The sequence below is a fragment of the Palaemon carinicauda genome, chromosome 22 (assembly GCF_036898095.1).
Source record: "Palaemon carinicauda isolate YSFRI2023 chromosome 22, ASM3689809v2, whole genome shotgun sequence".
NCBI lineage: Eukaryota > Metazoa > Arthropoda > Malacostraca > Decapoda > Palaemonidae > Palaemon > Palaemon carinicauda.
In genome coordinates this window covers 65,637,632-65,662,296 of record NC_090746.1, presented here as the reverse complement: position 1 = coordinate 65,662,296, position 24,665 = coordinate 65,637,632, and the positions used below count along the sequence as shown (strand labels likewise).

The window sequence follows — 24,665 nt, the reverse complement described above, 5'->3', positions numbered from 1 at the left end:
TTGTCATAATATCTATAATTGACCCCAGGTTTAAAGAAAGCATAATAGTCTTGATATGATTACTGTATTATATAGCGATTACCACTGCATTGAACAAATATAAGAATAAAATGTATAATAAAATCATACCATTTCCCATATGCAAATAAATCAAACAAATTTCTGTTTGCTTCAATTTAGTCATTATCTATTGGAAGCTAAGATATGACAGAGCGGTTGTAACGTGATTCACCTTAACAGTCACTTCAAGATAATACACATTACAAGCCACTGCGAACACAAGAACAGATATTTCCAGAATAAAGATTTTTCTTTGAAATTTTGCATTTGCACCTGATAAATCACAACTCTCTCTCTCTTTGGCAGGCTCGACATACATTGTCATATTGTCACAGGTGTCATAATTCCATTCTTTAGAGACCACCCTAAACCAGAGGTTTAAGGCGGTTAGGACAGAGTTTTCCATTGTCCAACTTGAAGGTGGACTCAATATGCATGGAATTTCAGTGCACTGTCAGTTGGAGCTAAAGTTTCATGTTGTAGGTGCATTCATATTGATACCAATTCCATGAATTGATGATCAATCTGCCTCAATAACTATCATCAGATGTGTCCTCAATCCTTCCCAGAAACGGTCACTTCTTCATACTGTGTGGTAACCATTATTCAAGAAGTTTGTGTGCACCCAGGGATATATTGCTTCTAATTCAAGCATCTGTTGTAAATGAAGTCTTGCTCACTTGGTATGGGTAGTCACCTGTCGCAGCAAACTGATTAATCATCTTGCTCAGAGCACTTAGATGCAGTGCCCAGTTTCCTGTTCTTTCTGCATGTATGATAGATTGATTTCGGGTTTTTTGGCATCCTGTCATCAAAGGTCTGCATGTATCAACAGCTTTAAGACATAAATGTATTGAATGTACAGGATCCAGAAGTTTGCTGTTCAAGATTGTATTACAAGGTAATACTCATATTTTTTCAGCTGGTCTTCTAGCTGGATCAGTTGCTCTGATGTTCAAAATTGATTGGATCCTCATGAAGATTACTGTCAATTAGACTTGTTCTGTTGATAAAGGTTCTACAATTTAAATACAGAATCCCTGTTAATAGGGATGTCCATTTTAGTGCTGCTCCATTTTCTTTACTCTCCTCTTCTATTCATTTCAACTCTAGCAATAGGAACTAAATAAATATAGACAAAAGCTTCAAATAAAGTGACGAGGTGATAAAGTGACCTCCGAGATCCCTTGAAATGGCTTTTCCAGACAGCATGTGTTCCAATGCATTGTTACCATACAGTGTACCGAGTCCCTCAACAATTTTAGACGCTTTCATACCGTGACCAATACTTCCAAGGAAACTCATCATGAGATGAAAACCACCCAAGATCAGAACCACATTCATTTATTTTGTTTGCACTACCTCCATTGCTTTTAACCAAAGTGCCTGATCAAAAGTTACCATGTGTGTTTGAAATTTAAGACATTTGGATTAGTTTATAATGAATAATGATGTTGAGTATCTACATGAGAGATCTGAAGGGTCTAGAACAATTATAGCCAGACCAGTTTGAACGAGTTCCCTTATCATTCAAGAATACAGCACTGCTCAAGAATGGATAGAAGAATGAATGTCTTGCATAAGATCCAACGTGCACCTTTCCTTGAAGATCAGTTTTGACAGTCCAGTTGTTGATGATGAAGAATAGTTTATAATTGGAATGCTTTTGTGTTTAATCACACCTACTACACTCTTCAGATTGTTGTGTTTGATTGAAGAGTGACTTTTAGGATATGAAAAATTGACTTTATTAGTGGTCAAGAATGTTACGGCCATGCCGTGTGGGAAGGTTTTACCATTCAAGACGTTGTGATCGCCATTGTCACCTCACCTGACCACGGGGTAAACAAAGCTGTAATTTTCCATAACAGATTGTTCGTACTTCGTTACTTCATCCATGCTCACACAAAACCCGAATTCGTTAAGCTAATCAATAAGCCACCTTGATCCAAAGACATGGTCAACATCTACACCCAACCCAAAAAGTATTGATGGGACACATGACTGTGGATGGGTGGTACAAAATCACAAATTTTAAGTAATTTGTATTTTTCCTAACATACTTACCGAGAACTACTTTCTTAGGAGGTACCTGGAATCTCCTCTCAACTGACCAGAGTTTTGTGTAGTCTACCCTACTTCCGTTTTCTGTGGGGACTAACTCAGGCGTAAGGAGAATGTGCCCTGAGGGTAGCCCTGAGCTAGGTCGGCGTTAGCTTGGGTCTCGCTCATCAGTAAGTTCCTGGATGGTACAAGCGGTCTTCAAGGGCAGCAAGGCACTCGGGGAAGGTAGGGAGGGCCATTACCTGAAAGTAGTTCTCGGCAAGTATGTAAGGAAAAATATAAATTACTTAAAATTTGTGATTTGTTCCAACACAGAGACTTACCTCGAACTACTTTCTTAGGAGACTTACACTTTAGGAGGTGGGAGTGTCTTCCTGAACTTCAGACCAAGCTAACAGGACGTCCAGGAACCTAGATGGGAACTAGGTTGCAAAAAATAAACGGAAAACGAAACGTAGGGAAAACTACACAAAGAGCTCATGTTAGTGTCTAAGTACTTACCCTTTAAAAAAAAAAAATTCCATGATGCTGAGTCCTGCAGCAAAGTTGTAGAGACTTGTCTTCTTCGGGTTGTATGTGGGGTTATCTCCGAGCAGGGAAAGGAAAAAAGGGACAAGGGTGAAAGGGAACAAACCTGTGTCTCTTGGTTTTGCTATCCACGACTGTACCTGGGGCTTCACCGTTAAATCGCTTGGAGCGCGAAGATGACTGTCCCAATAGAGAAACCGTCGAAAGACCTCCTCGAGCAATCCTTGAGGTAATGCGTTGTGAAGGTCGACTGGTTCGACCAGGTGCCTGCTCTAAGGATCTGGCCCACTGCCATGTTCCTCTCAAAAGCCAGAGAAGTACTTAGACCCCTAATGTCATGGGGCCTGGGATTACTTGGCAGGGGCAGTCACTCATCATTATAGGCCCTGACAATAACCAATCTCAGCCAAAAGGAGATGGTATTCTTAGATACCTGCTTTTTCTTTACACCCGTAGAGACAAAAAGATTTTTGATACCAGGGCGGAGATGGGCAGTCCTCTCAAGGTATTTTCTCACGGCACGGACGGGGCACAACTTCAAATCTTCTGGATTCCCTGTCCTAGGAATAGCCGGCATTGAAAAGCCCTCGAACTTAGGGTCCCAGACCGCTGGATTCTGTGTCTTTGCTACAAAAGAAGGGACGAACTTGAGGGAGATCTCCCTCCAGCCCTTCAAATGAGAGATGTCGTAAGACAACCCATGGATCTCTCCTACTCTCTTAGCAGAGGCCAAGGCCAACAAGAAGACCGTCTTGAGAGTGAGATCCCTGTCCACTATGTCCTTCAGGGGTTCGAACGGCGGACCAATTAACATATTCAATACCCTTGCCACATCCCACTGCGGCACCCTGGAGGCCTGCGGATGGCAAGCTTGTTCGAAACTCCTGATGAGCATAGATATGTGCCTAGAGGCGCCCAGATCAATGCCCTTCAGAAGGAAGACTTGGCCCAAGGCTGCACGGACTCCTTTGATGGCCGGAATTGACATGCCCACTAAGTCTCTGAGATGCACTAGAAAATCCGCAATATCTGGGATCGAGGCTTTGAGAGGCTTGATGTTCTTTGAAGCACACCATTTCGTAAAAGTAGCCCATTTTGCTTGGTAGACCGCTGCTGAAGACCGTCTCAGATAACGTGACATCTTCTCTGCGGTACCTGTTGAATACCCTTCCTTCCTCAGGAGCCGCTCGATAGTCTCCAGGCGTGAAGGCGAAGAGACTGAGGATTGTCGTGGAACCTTTGGAAGTGTGGCTGCCGAAGAAGATCTGGCCTGTCGGGCAGAGGCCACGGGGGAAGACATGCCAGGTCCCTTAGATCCGCGAACCACTCCCTCTCCGGCCACAAGGGCGCTACCAAAGTCATCTTTAAGTTTCGAGCCGTCCGTGCCCTGTTGAGCACTTGCCTGATCAATGCGAAGGGGGGAAAAGCGTACACGTCGAGGTTGTCCCATTTGTGTTGAAAAGCATCTTCTAACGCCGCCTTTGGGTCTGGGGTAGGAGAACAAAATACGGGGAGTTGTGCGTTCAGTCTGGTTGCAAAGAGATCCATCACCGGCGATCCCCATTTTTGAATGATGAATCTGGCTACTTCTGGGAGAAGGAACCACTCTGTTCCCACTACTTGTCCCATCCTGCTGAGCCCGTCGGCTAGGACGTTCTTTTTACCTGGAATGAACCTTGCTGAAATCACGATCTGTTCCAACTCGGCCCAATCCAGGATCTCCAAAGCGAGAATGCACAACTCCTTCGATTTTAGACCTCCGTGTTTCTTTATGTACGCTACTACAGTGGCATTGTCGCACATCAACGCCAATGTGTTTCCCCTCAGAAGATCTACGAACTGTAGGCAAGCTTCTCGGACTGCCTTCATCTCTAGGACGTTGATGTGCTGACCTTTCTCCTCGTCCGTCCAAGTTCCTCTCGTTGTCTCGTTGAGGAGATGTGCCCCCCACCCCTCTTTGGAGGCGTCTGTGAACAAAAGCATCTCGGGAGGCTCGGTTGCGAAGGGCATCCCCTTGAGGGTATTCGACCGACACAGCCACCACTCCAGGGAGTGTATTGTCTCCGGCAGGACGGGTATTAATTTGTAGGGCGAGTCCACTTGGTTCCAGAGCTCCTTCAGGTTCCATTGGATACTCCTGAGTCTGAGCCTCCCTGGGGGAACGAGTTTCTCCAATGACACTAGGAGCCCTATTAACCTTTGCCAGTCTTTGGCTCTCCTGGGTTGCCTCGATAGGAAAGGCAGGAGGATCCGTTACAGGTTGTTCAACCGTTTGTCCGACAGAAAGGCCCTCACTAGTCGGGAGTCCAGCACCATCCCCAAGTAGGTCATCCTGGTGGAGGGAGACAGATTCGATTTCTCCAGGTTGATCTTGATACCCAGATCCTTGCAGAATTGAATTAGTTTTACTCCTTGCTCCTTCAAAACTTCCTCCGAGGAGGAAAGGAGTAACCAGTCGTCCAGGTATCGAATGAGGCGAATACCCCGCTCGTGAGCCCACACAGAAACTGTCGTGAAGACTCTCGTGAATACCTGGGGAGCTGTTGACAAACCGAAGCAGAGGATCTTGAACTGCAGGATCTGGGAACCCCACTTCACCCGGAGAAACTTCCTGCTTGAGGGGTGGATTGGGATTTGAAAGTACTGTATGCGTCCTTGAGGTCTATGGACATCATGTAGTCCTCTTCCCTCAAGGACTGCAAGACCGACTTCGGGGTGTCCATTTTGAAGTCCGTCTTGCAAACAAACTTGTTGAGGGCTGACAGGTCTATCACCGGTCTCCAACCCCCTGTTGCTTTCTCCACCAGAAAAAGACGAGTGTAGAAGCCTGGGCCCGGATGTAGGACCACTTCCACCGCACCTTTCTCCATCATAGTGGAAACTTCCTCCTGAAGGGCCGCCCTCTTCAAGGGGTCCTTGAGTGCTAGCCACTCCACCAGACTGGCTGGGATCAAAGGTGGAGGTTCTGTTAGGAACGGGAGTCTGTACCCTTCCTTCAGTACGGATACTGTCCAGGGCTCCGCACCGTGGGCCCTCCATGCTTGCCAAAAATGTCTGAGGCATCCCCCAACCTGAGGCTTGGGCAGGAGTAGGGGGCCTCCCACTCTATCTCCTTCTGGAGGAGCGGCCTGGACGCTGAGTAGGCCGTCCTAAAAGAGGAAGACGCTGCTGGGGCTCCTCTACGGGGGGGCTGAGGTGGTTGAGCCCAAGAGGTAGACGGAGCGTCTCTCCTCGTCTGGCTAGGAGAGGCATGAGAAGTAGAGGGGCCATCCGATGTCGTCCTCCTGTAAGTGGGCCTTCTCACGGAGTGGGGTCTGGGTGCACCCACTTCCTTCCTTTTCAAGACCTTTTCCATGACCTCCTCCAGCTGTTTCAACGGAAACAGGGAGTCACCCCACACAGGCAGGCTCCTCAAAGCCCTTGCCTCCCTGTCAGGGATTTTCCGGGAAAGCTTGGCTAAGACCGTATCCCTTTTCCTAAGCACCCAGTTGGCTGACAGGGCAAGAGACTGGAAAGTAAGGAACTTTAAGGTCTTTCCCCCCGGAGATGATGAGTTCCTTCAGGAGGTCTTGGTTCGCAGGGTCTGTCAAGTCGTAGGTGGCTTGAACACCTACCAGAGTGGAGGCCCACCAGTCCAACCAGGAGGCGACGTGGAGTAAGTCCTTGGACATCTCCTCCATCATCGAAGCCTCCGACTGTGAAAAAAAAATCGGGGCTGATGCGGCTCTGTCCTCCGGGGCACCCTGACTCAACACTTCAAGGGAAGACTCCATTTTGCAGGCTCCCAGTCGCTGCCCCTCTGGTACATAAAACCTACTCTGGGACCCGAGTCCCTGGAGTAACTTTGAGGAACTCTGGGACTTGGGGGCTTCGGCATTGCCCGCCACAACCTTGTCCACGTGGGGGCGGCCCAGGACCAAATCCCTGGCCACAGGCAGCGCCAGGAAGGGTTTCTGCTGCAAGGGGGCCTCCATCAGTCGATTAAGGCTGGAATGCCAGGCATCCTCGTCGGGGGGAACAGGTTCCTTGATCCGGTGATGCCGCCGTATAAGACCTATCACCCTCCAATATGCCGAGTCCTCGGTTGGGGAACCTTCACCGTCGCCAGCAACACCCTCCGTCTGAGGCCAAGGTGACGGGCCGACGGGCACCCCCACCTGTCGCTGTGGCTCGGACTCGACGAGCACCTCCCTGTGGTGGTAACAGTCTGTGCCGACGGGAACCTCCGCACTAGACCCGGGTGTCGGGACGGAAACCGCCGTATCGGCGAGGACTACCGTCCGTAAAACGTCTTTGGGCAAAGAGGGCGAGACTTCCGTGGGCTGGCCCGACGGAGGAAGCCGTCCCTGCGAGTCCAAGGGCCGGGTCAACTGTGCTGACCCGACTAGGCTGCCCGTCCGAAAGCGCGACTCCCCCCGCTGGGCGGGTTGAGCCGGAAGCTTCGCGGCCTTACGCCTACCTGAAGAGGCCTTCTCACTCTGTTCCTTGTGAGAATCATACTTATGCCTGGCAGAGGGCCTCCGTGGAGAACCGTCCCTGGGCCTCCGTGGAGAACCGTCCCTGGGCCAGCGACTACAGAACGCGGAAACTCGTCGAAGTCCTCGACCCTCCTGCGGGGAACAAAGACCCATTCACCTTTTGGAGACCTACTCCTCCTGTACTTCCTCCTCGGGGACCTGGAACGTCTTCTGCTATACCTCGAACGTGACCTTGAACGGGAGCGCCTGCTCCTGGATCTTTCCCTCCTCCGACGGCGCCTCCTCCTCGCTTCACCCTCCGAAGAGACCAATGAGCCGGCCTCCGAAGACCCAGACGATACTGCATAACCCGACCGACGGGCGGGCTTGGGGGCAACGGAGGTCTTCGCGAACTGTTGAGTTCCGGAGGTCGTAGGTTGCAAAAACGAGTCAGGAACCGCCGACAGAGGGGCTGGAAGGGAGGTCGGCCGCACCACGCTGGGGAACCAGGAATCTAGGCCATCCTCCATCCTCAACGGGGACCTACCTGGGGTTTTCGGGAGCTTCCACCCGAAGGGCTCCCCTACCGTCGAGTCCAACCTATCCTGGACGCCATCAGCTGCTGAGGTACCTGAAACGCAGGCCCAAGACGCGGGCGAAGAGACAGGAACAGTATTACTCCACATGGGGTCATCGGAGGAGACGTGCCCCCCAATCACAAGGGCAGAGTCCCCAAGACCCCCAGACAAAGCACTTTCAGGCCCCCCACTAGCCTGTAAAGATTCAGCAACCCCCACATCATGAATATTAGACTCTTGGGGAAGAGCCATCGGCACCTTCCCCGCAACGGACTTACCTCGTCCCCTACCCTGGGTAGGGGAAGAAGGAACAGAAACCTCGTCAGACCTCCCACCTGGCGACAGCAATGGCGAAGAGATGCTAACACACTCCGGGCACGTATCCGTCGGCGAGCACACTCTACCCCTACAGGAAGAGCAAAGGGAATGCGGGTCAACCTCCGGCTTGGATAGGAACGCTCCACACGACTTCCCGGCTCTAGGCCCAGGACAACGGCGGGTCTGCTCCATCACAACACAAAACCACAAGACACAGGAACGCATGGAAAGGATAAGGAATACACTTGGGGAAGCACAAGGGAATCACGCGAACACACGGCGAACACGCGAGAACACAAGGAAAAGCACAGAGATACCACGCGGAGACCACGTGGGACACACGAGTCGGGGACACAAAGGGTCGCAAGAGAATGGAGAGCGACGGGATGGTATCACGACGCGACCAGAGAACTTACTGACGAGCGAGACCCAAGCTAACGCCGACCTAGCTCAGGGCTACCCTCAGGGCACGTTCATCTTACGCCTGAGCTAGTCCCCACAGAAAACGGAAGTAGGGTAGACTACACAAAACTCTGGTCGGTTGAGAGGAGATTCCAGGTACCTCATAAGAAAGTAGTTCGAGGTAAGTCTCTGTGTTGGAACAACTAATGCTTAACCAATACTGCATTGTTTTAATACACTTTTAAATACATTGTGTATACAATCGCAGTTTCCAAGGAATCCATTCCAATGCAATTCATTACTCTGCATTTTTTTTCTGTTGTTTGGTAACACTTACAGTAAAAATTGCTAGATTGAATATCATCTAATATCAAATTTGCAGCCATTGATATTCTTTCAGCTTTATTCTCAGCACTATACTTTTGATCATGGTACCATTTGTCATTAATTAAGTATTCAAACATGTTTAACAAACAATCCGTGCTACTTTTACGCCTCCCTTCAAAAATAATAATGACCCCCATACTTTTCCTTTAACTTTGTTTTCACCCACACTTTGTTCATTTCAGTATCAGATTCGAATCAAGTGCAAACTAAATTGAAATAAGCAACCCTATCTTGATAAATTGGTCCTTCAGCTGTAAGAACTTGCTGGTATATTTCTCTTGAATTCATTTTGACAATGAGAGTGATATTGTGTTCCAGCTGATACCAAATCAATACAATCCAATAGTTTCCTTTTCCCACGAGTTGATCCTTTCTTGAACTTGCCGCCAAACAGTGCAATCTCGGAGGTTTCTTTCATAAACACTATCTTTCACATAAAATATTCACAGGTTTTCCAATCAAACTTGGGTACCTCATACTATCTGGTTGCCAAATTTTGCCATTTTCATCTTGCTTTCAGTTGGCTCATGACTATCATTTCACTTTATTGTATATTCTTTTCTGTCCATCTCTGTGAATACGAATTATTGGTCTACTTCATTTCCTTGTCAAAAGCATATCAGTCATTTGGTAATCGACTATTGATTTGCAATATTCAACAAGCTTTTCCACTCCTTTCTTTACAGTTGAGAGATCTTCATGATGTAACAATGCAGCAATATTCATGTAACTAGTGTGTGACCCGGGCTAAATAACAAGAGAGATATGCACACACGTGCACATGCACCCCCTCTCACCAGGTTATGACTAATCCCTCTCCCCTTGAGAGTGACCGGAAAAAATACATACATACATACATACATGCTCTGATATCAAAATATGGCAATACAATAAATTAAAATAGAGCAAAATTGAAATTATCAAAACTACTCAAGAATTAGAGTTTTGCATAAAGTAAAATAGATTATAATTTCACTCCTGAAATTTGATGAATTCATACACCAAAAATAGCAGAATTCTTACAATAAAAATCTGCTATTTTTTTAATATATTGGTATTTAGAAACTGTACTGTCTCTCTTCAAGATAGTAAATAAATTATATTAATATCCCTGTTAAAAGAAGTACATTTGATCCAATCATGATACAGCCAAAAATTGAAAAAAAAACTCTTAACACATTACGTTTATATTTGTAAAAAAAAAAAAAATCACCAAAAGCAGTGAAGTGAGGCTTTTAGTTGGATAATCTACAAAAAAAAATGTGATTCTAATGGTACCAAATATGTCTTTATGCTAATTATTACTGGGTTCAACCCTAATTTGCTTACACTATACATTTGCCATCTATCATCAAGTCCAGATATCATTAATAACTCTTGTAAATAGGAAAAGTTCTAGGTGAAGTTGTTCAACTAATTCTCAGCAGTCCACTTTACTGTGCCAATGCATCTATCAGTGACTAAATTTAATTATCATCTAGTTTATGATCCATCTGGACTCTTTTTTTATATTTCGGTGCCAAGTTAATATTATCATTATTCATCATCTATGTTAAGATTTTCTTAGGAACAGGTTTTCCTTTTACAGAGTTGGACATCCAGTGAGTTACCTTTTTTCTTTCACTCTCTATGCTTGAATTTCCATCATGTTTATTTTTTAAATTTGCACACCTCTTCCATGATTTTCTAGACCTAACTACAACACTATGCTCTGTGGCTAAAATATGTTTGAATGAAATCACACCACTTCTATTACACAATTACAAACGGACTTAAAATAGCATTTTACTTATCAGTGCAGTATTTCTAATCCATGCAAATAATAAGAATATTTGGGCTAACATACATAAAATTTCTCCTAATAATAAAAATTTCAATTCAATCAGCCAATCAAAATCTAAAGCTAACTAAAACTATAGCTGTAGACCATACACACCAATCTCTCTCAAAGAATATGAATCTCATCAACAAAAGTATTCACACCCAAGCATCAAAATTTTAGCTGTATGTAATTTGTGAATTGAAGTTCAGCAATATTAGTTTTATCTTTTACAACAGTTGGGTTTGGTGAGCATTATAAATTGGTTGAAGGTCAAGGCAATAAACATATGACCAGCATTCTACATATAATAAATCAATCAATCTCTATATTTAAATCAAATTAAATAACTGACTTAAAAAGATGCCTAATTGGTATTTCATTTCTCCTTGCTTTTGCTTTTGAATCTAAATATATCATAAAATCTTACAGCTGCCAAAGACGATAATCAAGACCCAAACCAGACCCTCAAGAACTCTCTTCTACTCATAATAGAAGGTGAATGGAGTGCATGGAATTTCACGTAATATTCTATATTTTTCTGTGTGGTTGACATCCATAAAAGCAAGACTCAAAAGTTTGGCTAAAAGTGCCAATACTTGTTATCTCATAAGCTCCCAGACGTTGAGTCAGTTCCTTGAGATTTGAAAACTTATTATAATTTACCATTGCTTACCAGTTACTTATGTTTCTCTAAACCGAGGTTCTGGGAGATTTTTAAAAATTTCTATTAAATATCAAGAGAAACTATCACTGAAGCACAATTTTACTTGGCTGAAGGATGTAAATATATACATGCTTAAGATTACCATGTCTATATAATACATGAATGACAAAAAAAATGAGATCTGAAAAAATAAATAAATCTTATGATGATATAATAATCTTTCTGCAACATAAAATCAAGTACCTTTGGATGCAATGCTGGAGGTGAGGGATCAATGACGGTAAAATCCTTAAGTTTTGAAGTGATTGTGATGTCCTCTCCCTTCATTTCAACATTAACAATCAAACCTGAAAAGCAAACCAAATTCTATATCACATTTCAGTATTAGCCGATCAATCATATTAGGGCCAAATTCAAATCACAATGGCCCCAGATGCAACCAACTTGGAATCGAGATGAATTAAATATGAGTTACGAGTGATTATCGGCAATGCTCACCTAAGAGAGAACTATAAGGTGGATAAAACTATGCAGATGATTATATCATGTAGATTCAATCTCATAAAGTGAAAACAAGAATAGAGGATCTAATATATGACTGATAGTTTGCATTCATAAATTGCTTCATATTACAAAAATTTTATTTTTTTCATATCATGAACATCAATCATATTGAGCTTCAATCCTGGTTTAAGCAGAATGCTATGCTACTGAACAGTTCAGCCTTTGAGAAGGATCAATGCAACAAGTACAGCACTTGGGATCAGTGGGTGAGGAACAAAGTACCCAATGTATTCTAATTGGTACTGTGAGCAACCAAACACCCTTGCTGTTGAGCACATGACTTTTACTTTATCTATTTGATAATACAGTCTCAGATTAATTGACTAGTCACCATAGATATATCTTTTTAGATCCATGAAGGTTGCATCTTGATAATGGAATATGTAATGCCTCAACAACAAAATTGACAAAGGTTAACCCTTATCACCACAAACTTGCATTCACAAAGGATATAATCTTCACGCTCACATTCAAAGCGTGAGAGTTATGAGGGTTACAATCTCATGACTAGTCTTGCTCAACCAAATGTCTGAGAGCACTTGGTGGATGACCTCTGTGTCAGGCAAGTGCATACTACGAACTTGGAAAGAAATTGAATATTAGGCCATGCATATTCCAAAGGCTAACTGGCTTATGGAGACAAAATTGAAAGTGACAGATTGATCTACCCAAGATCAACCACTGATGAGAAGATAGATCACATCTGGAAACTGAAATGGCCCAAAAACACAAGCTTTGAATTAAGTGGTGGAAAGGATACCAAGTTTTACTTATGAACAGGTTATCTTGCAGTCTCACTGAAGACATCTTAAATAAGCCTGTGGTAATCATAAGATTTTGTTGCTGATACCAGGACATCTGTGCATAGAAACTCGTAGGAACTAGCTCTTTGTACTCCTTTATAGATATTTCAATTACTATTATATGAACCCCACCATCTATCAAAAATTCTTGATATACCAACCATTGTCTTCACTCTACATCTTGTGTAATGGTAAAGCAACACCAGTATCTTATAAGTGTTTTTGGTACTGTATCGCAAATGTTTCATACACGCTTGCACAGTACCCTTGGTATTCATTATGCCCAAATAATTGTTTTATTTGTTCAAGTGTTCTGACAAATATCTTCTAAGGTATACATACATGCAGTATAATTTCATTATCTTTAGATGGTATTTTCCTTGTTGTTACTTCATTAAAAAGACTGTTTCCGTTTACTTCTATGGAAAGAATCCAAATCTAATAACTATAATTTTTACCAGTTTTTTCTACCTTGCCACAATTACCTTCTCTGATATTATCATAGCATACTATAAAAATTCTAAATCCTCTCCCATTTCTGGATTGGATTGCATCCATTTTCCCCTATGAATCATTACGTTACACTTTTCTCACTTTTCTAATTTGGTGTCTTCTTTATGTCAGATTTTCATATATTCTGATAATTTTGTAGAGAAATATATCTACTGTTTTCATATTTATGAGGAACTTTTTTAATTTTAAAATCTTCAACTATCATATCTCTTAATGATGCAGTTTCATAAATTAATATAACAGATCCAATGAATTCAATAAAATATAACAGAAAAGATGGCATGTCTATTGCTATCATTACATAAAATTAAAGAAAGTCATGCTTCTACTTTTAATACTATTAACTCAATTTCACAATTACTTTCAAACTTATTGAACTTTATGTTGTTACTACAATTACTTTTATCAAAAATAAATCCTTCATCTAATATTTGTAACCATTATTATATGCATAACCTACCTAAAATATAATTCACCTGATTTTTTTTATATTAAACATATCAAACTCAAGTAACAGTAAGGCTTTAAATCCTAAATAAGTTTGCTTCAAGAATTGTTAAGTCAAGATACATCATAAGCCAAAGAATGGTTTAGCAATCATATTTTTAAATAAAAAGTGACACTGTACAGTATATCTATAACCAAGTTATTACTCTTGCAACAAAACTTGTAAACATTAAATAATTCAAGTAGAAAATTTCAGTACACCTTCACTATAGTTAAACAACTTCTTTTTTCATTACATTCTAATGTTTAAAACTCAAATGTAGTATTTACTCAAGGTTGTGAATTATACAATATCTCTACTAATATCCAAATCAAATTTGCTCCAGAAAAAAACAAAACTTACCTGCAACATCAACTTTAGCTACTTCTCGACTCCCGAGGCTAATCAAGACTGCTACTTTTCCAAGTTTTGCTATAACTCGTAGGTTCACAGCATCTATGGCATCCTTCTTCTTTGAGGAAACTACAAGGATCAAAAATTCAAACTATAACTTGACAATATCAGCTAAACAAATACATCTTTTATAAATATATTTCAACTGTAAACTTAAGTACAGTACTAATGCTAAACAGATTAAATAAAATAGCTGACCAGAAACATCGACCCCACACAGAAGTGGGAAAAGATGTAGACAAAGAAGAAAGAAGAAGTGCAAGTAACTTTACTGTTGTATATGATGACTTCACCATATAACTCTTGCACAAGCAATCATATTAATTGGAAACTGATACAAGTGGCCTTTGATATTCATAGCATTAACCATGAATTTTAGATATCTTGCATTGAAATATATAAGAACACCCATCCAAACTTCTCAGTTTTACATTACAAGACAAGCAGTCTTTCCTTCCTTTCTCCTTCCATGAAAATATATAACATGAGTGGGTAAAAATAAATACTGAAGTAATAGAAACTAAAAGAAAATTGGAAACAGCAGCAGTGGCTAGCATTACAGTATGTACATCACAGTAGCAGTGGTCATAAGTGTCTATAGCTATTATGTAATGGTCACAAATACAAGACACTTATTGTGACGACAAAACTCTCTAAAAAAATAATTATCAGCGACTTTCCCAGTGATAGTCGCAAACTTTTTTAAAAAGTTCATTCGGTGATATTCAGCGACAGGTCTTTCACATTGAGTAAGACTGGTTGCTAAGTAGGTTGCTTGTAACCAACTCATGATTAAAATTGAATGAAAAAATCCTCGTTATTTCTGTTTGTGATTAAGCAAGAAAGAGAGAGAGAGAGAGATCTTAAAAGATACGTTGATAGTGTAAGCACGGCAGATTTGATTTAACAGGGGATTTATTTTACAAACTATATGGTTACCGGGTAAATTACTTATACAATAAATATTTGCGTAAGAAATTCCAGAATGAATAAAGGAAATAACAGAACTGCAGACCTAACAAAAATACCGAAACCTAGCCGAATATCTACTACATTTTTTTATGAGGATACTGATACTCTTATATAAGTGAATTTTTTAGCCCTTACGTAATTACGAGTTTTACTCAAGTTTCTATTTTGTTATAAAATAGTATCACTTTTGTCTTTTCTCTCAAGGCTGAGATACATAAGTTTGAAATAAAAAAAAAATACCCTTACTAAGTGAAGCTTCTGAGTAGACATAATTGCTGTACATGGTGCAGATACATACACAGAATCCTACAGAAAACACACAAGCACAAGCTGAACCAGTCCAATTTTAGTAGCTCATACTATACTTTCGTGTAAGGTAAATTGAACTTTTACAGTGGTTATTACTACTTATTCAAAAATTAAAATTAAAACATATATCACAACTTATAAATCCTCCCATTATGGGACCATAGTGCAATTTATGCTTGACATCTCTGCAAAATATGAAATTGCTAAATACAATTAAGTTAAAAAATTATGTCAAATTACTGTAAGTATACTGAAGCTGGTTGAATAATACATACCTACAGCACCAGGATCCTTATTCTCTGAAAGTTCTGATATTGATTTCTTATCAACCTGACTAACGAGAGATCTAGGTGTCATAGACGATACTTGCTCAAGTGAATCTGGTCTAGTTGGATTTGCTTCCAAACTATCGCCCTTCTCAGGGCTCTGGTCTGCTCCTCCAACTTTTGAGAGTCTAAGGGATAATTGATCCCAGAAGGTTAATATACTAAGAACGGCAGATTGTTCTAGCCGGGCTTTCAAATGGCTTACATCTACGCATAACAGCTGCAACGTAGAGTCGTACTTGGTTCGAAAATCTGGGCTCTTTGGATTCACCTGAAAATAAAAACATAAACTCATAGGTAAAGTCCCTGTATCATATGATATTTAAAACAATAAGTAATGTATAACAAATTTACAGACAGCTTATAGAATAGGAAGATAAGAGGATAATTATAATCCTTCCCAAGATTTGAAAACAACAAAGAAAACACATCACAAACTAGCATAACTTTACAATATTCTGAGCCTGTAAAAATATAAGGATTCAGTAATATGAAAATTCTGATAATAAAATTCCATTTACCTGAGTGAATTTAAGTGTAAGGAGAGCCTGGGAACCTCCATCAGCCATAGGGGTACTAAGAAGACGTTGACAGTCATGCATTCCAGTATGCTGTAACGGTGGAAAAATGTAAAAAGCAATAAATAATCGTAAATGGGAAACTTTTAAAATACATTTGGATTTCATTCAACAATGGCCGAGTGTGAGGTGGTCAATCTGATAATGATCTCATTAAAATGTGGTTTAAATGGGGATAAGTTTACTTGCTCCTCAAAAGTAATAACATATTAATCATAAAAAAATCCACTACAATTCTAAAGCATTTATCTGCATTAAATGCCACCATAATTAAACAAAGAATTAAACAAATTCATAAATAGTAAAGAAATGTGAAATATAAAAATGCAAAATAAGAAAAAAGAAAAGATCGCACAACCTCACAGGGCCAACCAGCCACTCTAGAGCACTTGAGAATCATTAACAATTAACATTACATATATACTGTACTTACATATAATCAACAAGAAAAATTAAATACTTTACAAAAAGAAAAAAAAAATGCTTGCAGACTCATAAAACCTTTTCCCACTAAAAAACACATGGAGACATGCAGCATATTACTTGCAATGTAATACTACACCATAAGTGCATATAATATATTTAAACTAAAAATGAGATTGTAAATAACAATGACATAACTGAATTTATAATATGGGTAACAAATTTTTTATATTAAATTTGTTTTGAAATATTTTATGCTATATAATAAAAAGTAATAAGTAGCAAAGTTGATCAAAACTTGTGCCAATGAATGAAGCACGTAATCATTACACTATACTGTACAGTACCTCCACCAACACTCCACCAAGAATAACCAAACAGGTCAAGTCAAAAGTTTTTTGAGTAAGTTCCACACTGGCTGAGAGGGCAGCGAGCTTTACTAATGGTTCTTCTCTTCCATTTACAGCTTTCTTCACTTCAAGGCTAATCTCTGAAAAATAACAAGAATATTTATTTAATAGAACAACCACTCTTCTATGTAGGGTTGTATTCAATATTTTTTTCATGTTCATATCTCTTTCTGAACTTTTATATAATATTGTCATGATTTTGATGAAGTTTTATTATAAGAGCAAAATACAGTAGATTTTGAACGACTTAACGTAAAAGTAAAATGTTTGAGAGCAAAGATTGATAGTAATGCAGATAGTTAGAGAGGGGAACTCACCCGCGCACCTAGCTAACGATTAGTGTCGGGTGAGCACTCTCTCATGGCCTCAATGAATAGTCTCATATGTAAGGGTTATTTGCCTAAACATGCAAAGAACCCAAACCCTTGCCAGGAGCCATGAGGTATTGAAACCAGGACTAAACCTTAAAAAAGATGACAGTTTATACTATGTTTCCTCTATAGAGAAGAGACCTCCCTAGTACGATCTAAAAAGGGAAGTGCGAACGTATGGCGAGCTCTGGTATTAAGCTCTTAGGATGGTGAGCATGCCAAACACCCTCTACAGTTGGCGAGCGTGCTGAACACCCTCTACAGTTGGTGAGCTTGCTGAACACCCTCTACAGTTGGCGAGCTTGCTGAACACCCTCTACAGTTGGCGAGCGTGCTGAACACCCTCTACAGTTGGGGAGTGCGCTGAACACCCTCTACGGTTGGCGAGCGCAGTGAACACCCTCTACAGTTGGCGAGTGCAGTGAAAACACTCTACAGTTGGAGAACGCGCTGAACATACTACAGTTGGCAAGTGTTGGGTTAGGCGCATATGAGGGGGGATAGTGCACAGCTGTGGTTGAGTGCTTAACTCTCTCAACTGCTTGTTGTGCTCTAAGCTCCTTGCCCCTTAACCTCACTGGGTGAGAGATTAAGCACACTAGCGCATTAGGTTCATCATTCTCTTGTCAATCAACAGAAGTTTCTCCCTCGTTAGAGTTTGAAACTATGAGGACAGGTTCCAAAGGTCCTGGCCTTATAAAGCTCCATGAGCTTTATTGTGTCCCAAGACGCATTATTTAGGACATCACTCCGAAGTTATAGCCTACGAGAAGGTTTCTCCTCATAAGAGGTGAAAACCATCAGGCACAGATCCCATAGGTCCTAGGGTCACAAATCTCCATGAGCTTTGTTGTGCTCAACAGGCACAATGTAGGAGATATCTCTGGGGAATTAGAGCCTACAGGACTCGTCGATGAAAGAGGCGCCAACCACAAGTGGTCGGCATCTAACAACACTTATTGTAACTTGGGGGTAAGATGGCTAAGACCAGGCACTGCAAGCAGTCACTTAACTCCTCCTCTGTCAAGCTCCAAAGAGCTTTACAGGGAATGGATGAATCCAATAGCAGGAATCCTCCGGAGGAAAAACAATCAGGTGAAGACAGTCTTTCCCGCAGTTGGGAAAGGCGATCAACCTCTGTTGCCACTGTCAACAATTCTCTCCGTAAGTGGGAAGATTGCTGGACAGCGGTTGGTGAAGGGTATCTGTCCCTCAGAAGGGAGTCACCAACGCCTAGTGAAGGTTAACTTTTCCTCAAATGGAAAAGTTGTCTAACACCTAGAGTCAGGTTTACTGTCAGCGCTGTATGCTTCCCATCGACAATCAGAGCCCTAGTTGAAGGTCAGCTTTCAGTGTTGCCTGTGAAACATGTTCAAAGCCAGTTTCCGGGTTTCCCCTGAAGGAACTCCTCCCTGTCTGGAATCCCCGAAGGAACTCCTCCCTGTCTGGAATCCCCATAGGAACTCAGTCTGCCACTGCTCTCATTCCTATGCTGAGGTTATAGGAACAAAGGTGAGCAGAAGTAAAGAATGTTACAGTAAACTGTAACACTTATGGAAACCATTCCATATTTAAGAAAGGGCAAATTTTGGGCGAGTTAGTTCTTTATTATGGTTGTTACACTGAATAAATCGGAGGAGAGCTGACAACATCCGCTCTCCTCCTAGCTATAATAAAAAGTGGGTTTCATTAACTACTGCTAGGAAGGGTAACCTGTACCCTTCTTTCAGAAATGTTACTGTCCACGGTTCTGCCCCGTGGTTTTTCCATGCTTGGGAAAAATGTCTGAGGCATCCCCCCACCTGAGGCTTGGGCAGGAGTAGGGGGCCTCTCCCCCTATCTCCTTCCGGAGGAGCGGCCTGAACGTCCTCTCCTGGCTGCCGCGTAGGAAGGTCTAAAGGAGGCCGGGGCTGACGCTGTTCCCCTACGGGAGGGGTGCAAAGGTTGAGACCAAGCCACTGCTGGGGCGTCCCTCCTGGGCTGGCTAGGCGAGGCCGGAGGAGGAGGAGGAACATCGGACGAAGGTCTTCTGTGGACGGGTCTTCTCACTGACTGGGGTCTGGGGTCACCCACGTCCTTAAGTTTCAGGACCCTTTCCATTATTTCCTCTGCTGCCTTCAAGGGGAAAAGAGAATCGTCCCACAGGGGCAGGCTTCACAGGGCCCTCGCTTCCCTGTCCAGAATACGCCTGGTCAACTTGTTCAGGACAGTGTCTCTCCTCCGAAGGACCCAGTTGGCTGCTTGGGCTAGGGACTGGTAGGACAGGAATTTTAAGGCCCTACCTCCCGAGATAATTAGCTCCTTCAGTAGGGCCTGATTTTCCGGAACCGAGAGGTCGTAGGAGGACTGGACTCCTACAAGGGCGGATGCCCACCAGTCTAGCCAGGAGGCGACGTTAGCCTGATCCTTGGCTATCTCCTCCATCATCGTCGCCTCCGACTGGGAGAAGCAGACTGGGGCTGTCGAGGCCCTGTCTTCTGGAGCCCCTTGGCCTAACACTTCGAGGGCCGCTTCCATCTTGCAGGCCCCTGGCCGCTGCCCCTCTGGCAGGTAAAACTTGCTCTGAGACCTCAGGCCTTGGAGCAACTTCGAGGAACTCTGAGATTTGGGGGCCTCTGCATGGTTGGCCACGATTTTGTTGACGTGGGCTCTACCCAGCCTAAAGTCCCTGGCCACCGGGAGTGCTAACGAAGGACTCTGCTGGACGGGGGCCTCCACTAGTCTATTGAGGCTAGAGCGCCAGGTTTCTTCGGAGGAGGGTTCGGGCTCTTCTATTCTGTGATGTCTACTGATGAGCCCTATCACCCTCCTGTATGCCGAGACCTCCGCTGTCGAGCCCTCCATGTTATCGTCCACGTCCTCCGTCGGGCGATCTGCTTCTCTGGACGGAGCTCCGCCGACGGGGGCCTCCGTGTATGGCTCTGGATGAAGGACGGGCATTGCCGTAGTGGCGAGGGCCTCCATCCTAGATCTGTCCTTCATCGTGGAGGACCAGGCTTCCGTGGGCTTGCCCGACGGAGGAAGCCGTACCTCCTTCTCCTGACGCTGAAGCGTTACTTTGGAGGACGAGACGAGGCTGCCCGACCGAAGGGGCGACTCCCTCCGCTGGGCGGATTGAGTCGAGACCTTCGCGGTCTTACACCTGTCCGATGAGGTCAGCAACGACGAGTCCCTCCGTGGTTCGAACCTGTGGCTGGAAGAGAACCTCTCCGGAGTCCTGGCTCTAGGGTACCAACTTGAAGTGCTCGGAACAGATGTAAGTTCGACGAGCTTGCTAAGGGGAATGACCACCCATTCCTCCCCCGGCGATCCACTCCTCCTGAACTTCCTCCTGGGGGACCTGGAACGTCTACTTCCGTGGCGAGACCCGGAGCGTGAGCGGGAACGAGAATGCCTCCTCCGGGACCTCTCATGACGCCTACGGGGCTTCTTACAGGCTTCGCCTTCCGAGGAATTGAAGACCGCTACCGCCGACGAATCTGAAGACGCGTCATAACTCGTCTGCGGGGCAGGAGCGTGAAGAGTCGCTGGCTGAATGACCTGACGAACTGCGGAAGGCGGGGGCTGTAGAAACACGTCTGGCAAGGAAGACGACAGCGCTGGGGGAGAGCGTGGGCGCTTTTCGTTGGGTAACCAGGTTCCGAGGCCTTCCTCCATCCTCAACGGGGACCTGTAGGGCGTCCTCGGAGGCACCCATCCGAGGGGGTCTGAAGGCGGTGAATCGTCCTTCTCGGGGGCGCCTTCAGCTGCAGAGATACCTGAAAAACACGCCCACGATGTGGGTGAAGAGGCAGGGACATTTTTACTCCACATGGGGTCATCCGAAGAGACGTGCCCCGCAAGCACCAGGGCTCCGTCTCCAGAACCCCCACCAAACTCACCCTCAGGCCTCACACTTGCCTGGACTGATGCAACTACCCCGCTATCCTGCAGAACAGACTCCTGGGGAAGGGCCTCTGGCTTCTTCCCCGCAACGGACTTACCTCGTCCCCTACTCTTGGTAGGGGAAGGTGGTAGGGAAACTCGCTCCGACGACACTCCTGGTGACGCCAAGGGAGAAGAGGTGCTAGCCTTCTTAGGCGACCTCTTGGATGCCTTCTTCTTCTTCGTGACGAATCGCACCCACTGCACTTCATTCCACGATTCACACTCCGGGCACGTGTCTGACGGAGAACACACTCTGCCCTTCCCGACAAACACAAGGAGTGCGGGTCTACCTCCGGTTTGGACAAGAAAGCACCACACGACTTCCCGGCCATAGGCCCAGGACAACGGCGGGGATGCTCCATAACGCACTAGTTATACACCGCAAGACACAGGAACGCAGCGGGAAGGAACAAGGAAGCACAAGGTTAACACGTGGGACCGCGGGGACACAAAGAGAAAGCACAGGGATACCACGTGGTGACCACGGAGGACACAAAGGGTCGCACTGAGATTAAGGAGAGCGTCAAAATGATATCGCGACGCGACCAGAGAACTTACTGGAGGTCGAGACCCGAGCTAGCATGCTCCCTGACCCGGGGTTAGCCTCAGGGCACGTATCAATCCACCTGAGGTTAACCCTCACAGAAAACGGAAGTAGGGTAAACTACACAAAACTCTGGTCGGATGGGAGGAGATCCCAGGTACTCCTAAGAAAGTAGTTCGAGGTAAGTACTCCGTGTTGGAAGAAACTAAAGATCAAACAAAATAAAGCTTTCCAAAATGCAAAAGAACTCTTTGTTCCTACGATACAGACATGATTTGGGATAGAGTGCTTGTGTAAACAATGCTATCCATCTACCATCATGGTTTCCCATGAACTTACTCAGCCTTGAAGAGTGCAACAGTCTCATTGTTTATGGTATAATAAAACATAAAAAATATGTTTCATAGAAATTATCATTATTAAGCCCTAATTGGAGGTCAAAATATCTCTTGTCAAATGTACAGAAACTCCTCTACTTACAAACTTGATAGGTCCCAAGAAGCCACTTGTAAGTCAAATCGTTTGTAAGTTGAATATTGTTAAATTTTGGTCTAGGTTAGGCTTCACTTAACTCACACGACTACAATTTTCAGCTGCAAAGCTCAACGAATAGTTCAGTTTCATATTGCAAATGTCATCTTGCTTACTGCATAAAGTTATATAATATTGTTTTATTGCAGAAATCTCTTATGAGCTTTTAATACAATATCTGAAATTTATGATTTCAGCTGGATTTTTTTTTGTATCTATGGATAGTTGAGGGTTGAGGATCTTCTGTACTCTTAATGTCTTCTAGATAGAAGAAACAAAAATGGCTAAAAGCAACTATTCGCGCATGGCCGCTTTTGACACATCCATAAATAGTTAGTATCTTTCTCAAAGTTTCATGCTGAATGCAACTGGCACAGCATAACAAGGGCATAGGAAGTGTCAGTTTGCGTATAAGTAAGTTTGTATCAAAATATTTTTCACTCTATAAAAATAAATTTACAAAAATTCCCAAAATGATAAAAAAATTAACAAAAACAAGAAAAAATCTTAGTTAAGTGATACAAATATAGATCACTAATTTTCAGAAGGAACCCCCAGAAAAATATTAAAGTACCATAAATTTACAAAAAATTCCTAAAAATAGGTGAGAAAGCTTTCAAAACTCTACATCAAATTACTTTCTTACAGTTAGAGTATAAAAATTCCTTTAAAATGTTAACTAGAAAACCTACCTACAACCACTAATTAGTGAGCTAGTCATTTAAGTTATTTGTAAGAACAAAGAACAAGAAACTGACCCCAAAACTTAAGTGGAAGTGTACCAATGCACATATAAAAATTAAAATCACTAAAAAACACCGAGTAGTTGAAAAAAGTGTGGCAAGTCATTAATTAGCACCTGAACTTCCCGCCTCCCATGACACAGTCCATGTTTTGTTTCTTTGATAAAATACAATAGGCATATATATGACTGATGGGGTTCTGATAAACTAGAGTATTTATTCGTATTTTTAACAAAATCAAGTTTATTTTCACTGTATCACAGCACAATGATACTATATACTGTTCCTACATTAACTCTAGTTGTGCTAGAGTGTGGACGTGTTGTGTTGAGCTCTGCTATTCATGTCCTGAGTCATGTTTTAGCTTTGTGTTTCTCGCCTAGAATATCATTGAAAAGATATTAGTTAGTCTTATGGAGAAACATAAGTGATTAGAAACAGTACATCATGTCTGCTTCCAACTATATCTGCTTCAAATGTAATGAAACGGATGGAGATCGGAAAAAATGGATAGCATGAGAATGCAAAAGACCTCTACCATAAGAGATGTGTGCACATAGTGACAACCATCAGTGAGATTGACCGGAATAACTTAGATTGGTTATGCCCTCACTGCGTACGTGATGCCAGACAAAACAATTTAGTAATATCAAAATTAAAGGAAGATGTTATCATGAGTAATCTGGCCCTGAACGAACAAGATGCGAAAATAGATGACTTGGAAAACAAACTTGCACACCTTAGCGCAGACGCAGCAAATTCCACCCAGATCACCGACCTTACTGAGAAAGTCAACATTCTTGCCATGAATATGGAATCAATTAAAAGCAACACTTCAAAAATTGATAGACCCAAAACCGGAGAAACCGACATTTGCTGACAAAGTTAAGGAAAAAAATCTGTTGATAATTAAATCAACAAATACAACAACTAAAATTACTGAAAGAAAACGTGAGGTTGAACAAGCACTTAAAGACATTCCTATACTTAACTACGAATGGAAATGTTGTTGTAAACTTTGCAAATAATATGATCAGAGAAGAAGCGGCAAACAAAATTCAGACATTGTTGGCTGACACTGAAACGAGAAAAATCGGAAAACTAAAACCAAAAATAATGATATGCAATGTATACAATGATGAAGATGATATAGTAAATGCTTTGATTCAAAGACATCGCTGCCTGGACCATATCCAAAATATAAAAGATAAGACAAGTGTAATCCTGAAGAAAAATACCTCGGGGGGGACCACCCACCATGTGCTGAAATGTGATCCTGAAGTTCAAAGGGCTATTCATGATAATGGAGACAAAGTTTCTATACGAGGGTATCTATAACATACGTGATAGGTACCACGTGATCACCTGCTACCACTGTCAGAGGTACGGAGATTTTGAAAAAGATTGCAAGTCTAAGAATGAAGATAAAGTCTGTGGGAAATGTTCAGGGAGACACTCCACCAGAGAGTG

At 42.9% G+C, this 24,665-nt stretch overlaps 1 protein-coding gene across 1 annotated transcript in view; it reads right to left on the bottom strand.

Moving 5' to 3' along the window:
• Vps13 (vacuolar protein sorting 13C) overlaps nt 1-24,665 on the bottom strand; it is a 469,226-nt gene that overhangs the window by 295,029 nt on the left and 149,532 nt on the right. Inside the window, exons 18-22 of the mRNA XM_068346310.1 lie at nt 17,017-17,159; nt 16,190-16,279; nt 15,618-15,939; nt 14,011-14,130; nt 11,524-11,627 (exon numbers count right to left, since the gene is read on the bottom strand). Of these exons, the coding sequence (XP_068202411.1) occupies nt 11,524-11,627; nt 14,011-14,130; nt 15,618-15,939; nt 16,190-16,279; nt 17,017-17,159 (779 nt within the window). The remainder of the gene's footprint in view (nt 1-11,523; nt 11,628-14,010; nt 14,131-15,617; nt 15,940-16,189; nt 16,280-17,016; nt 17,160-24,665) is intronic.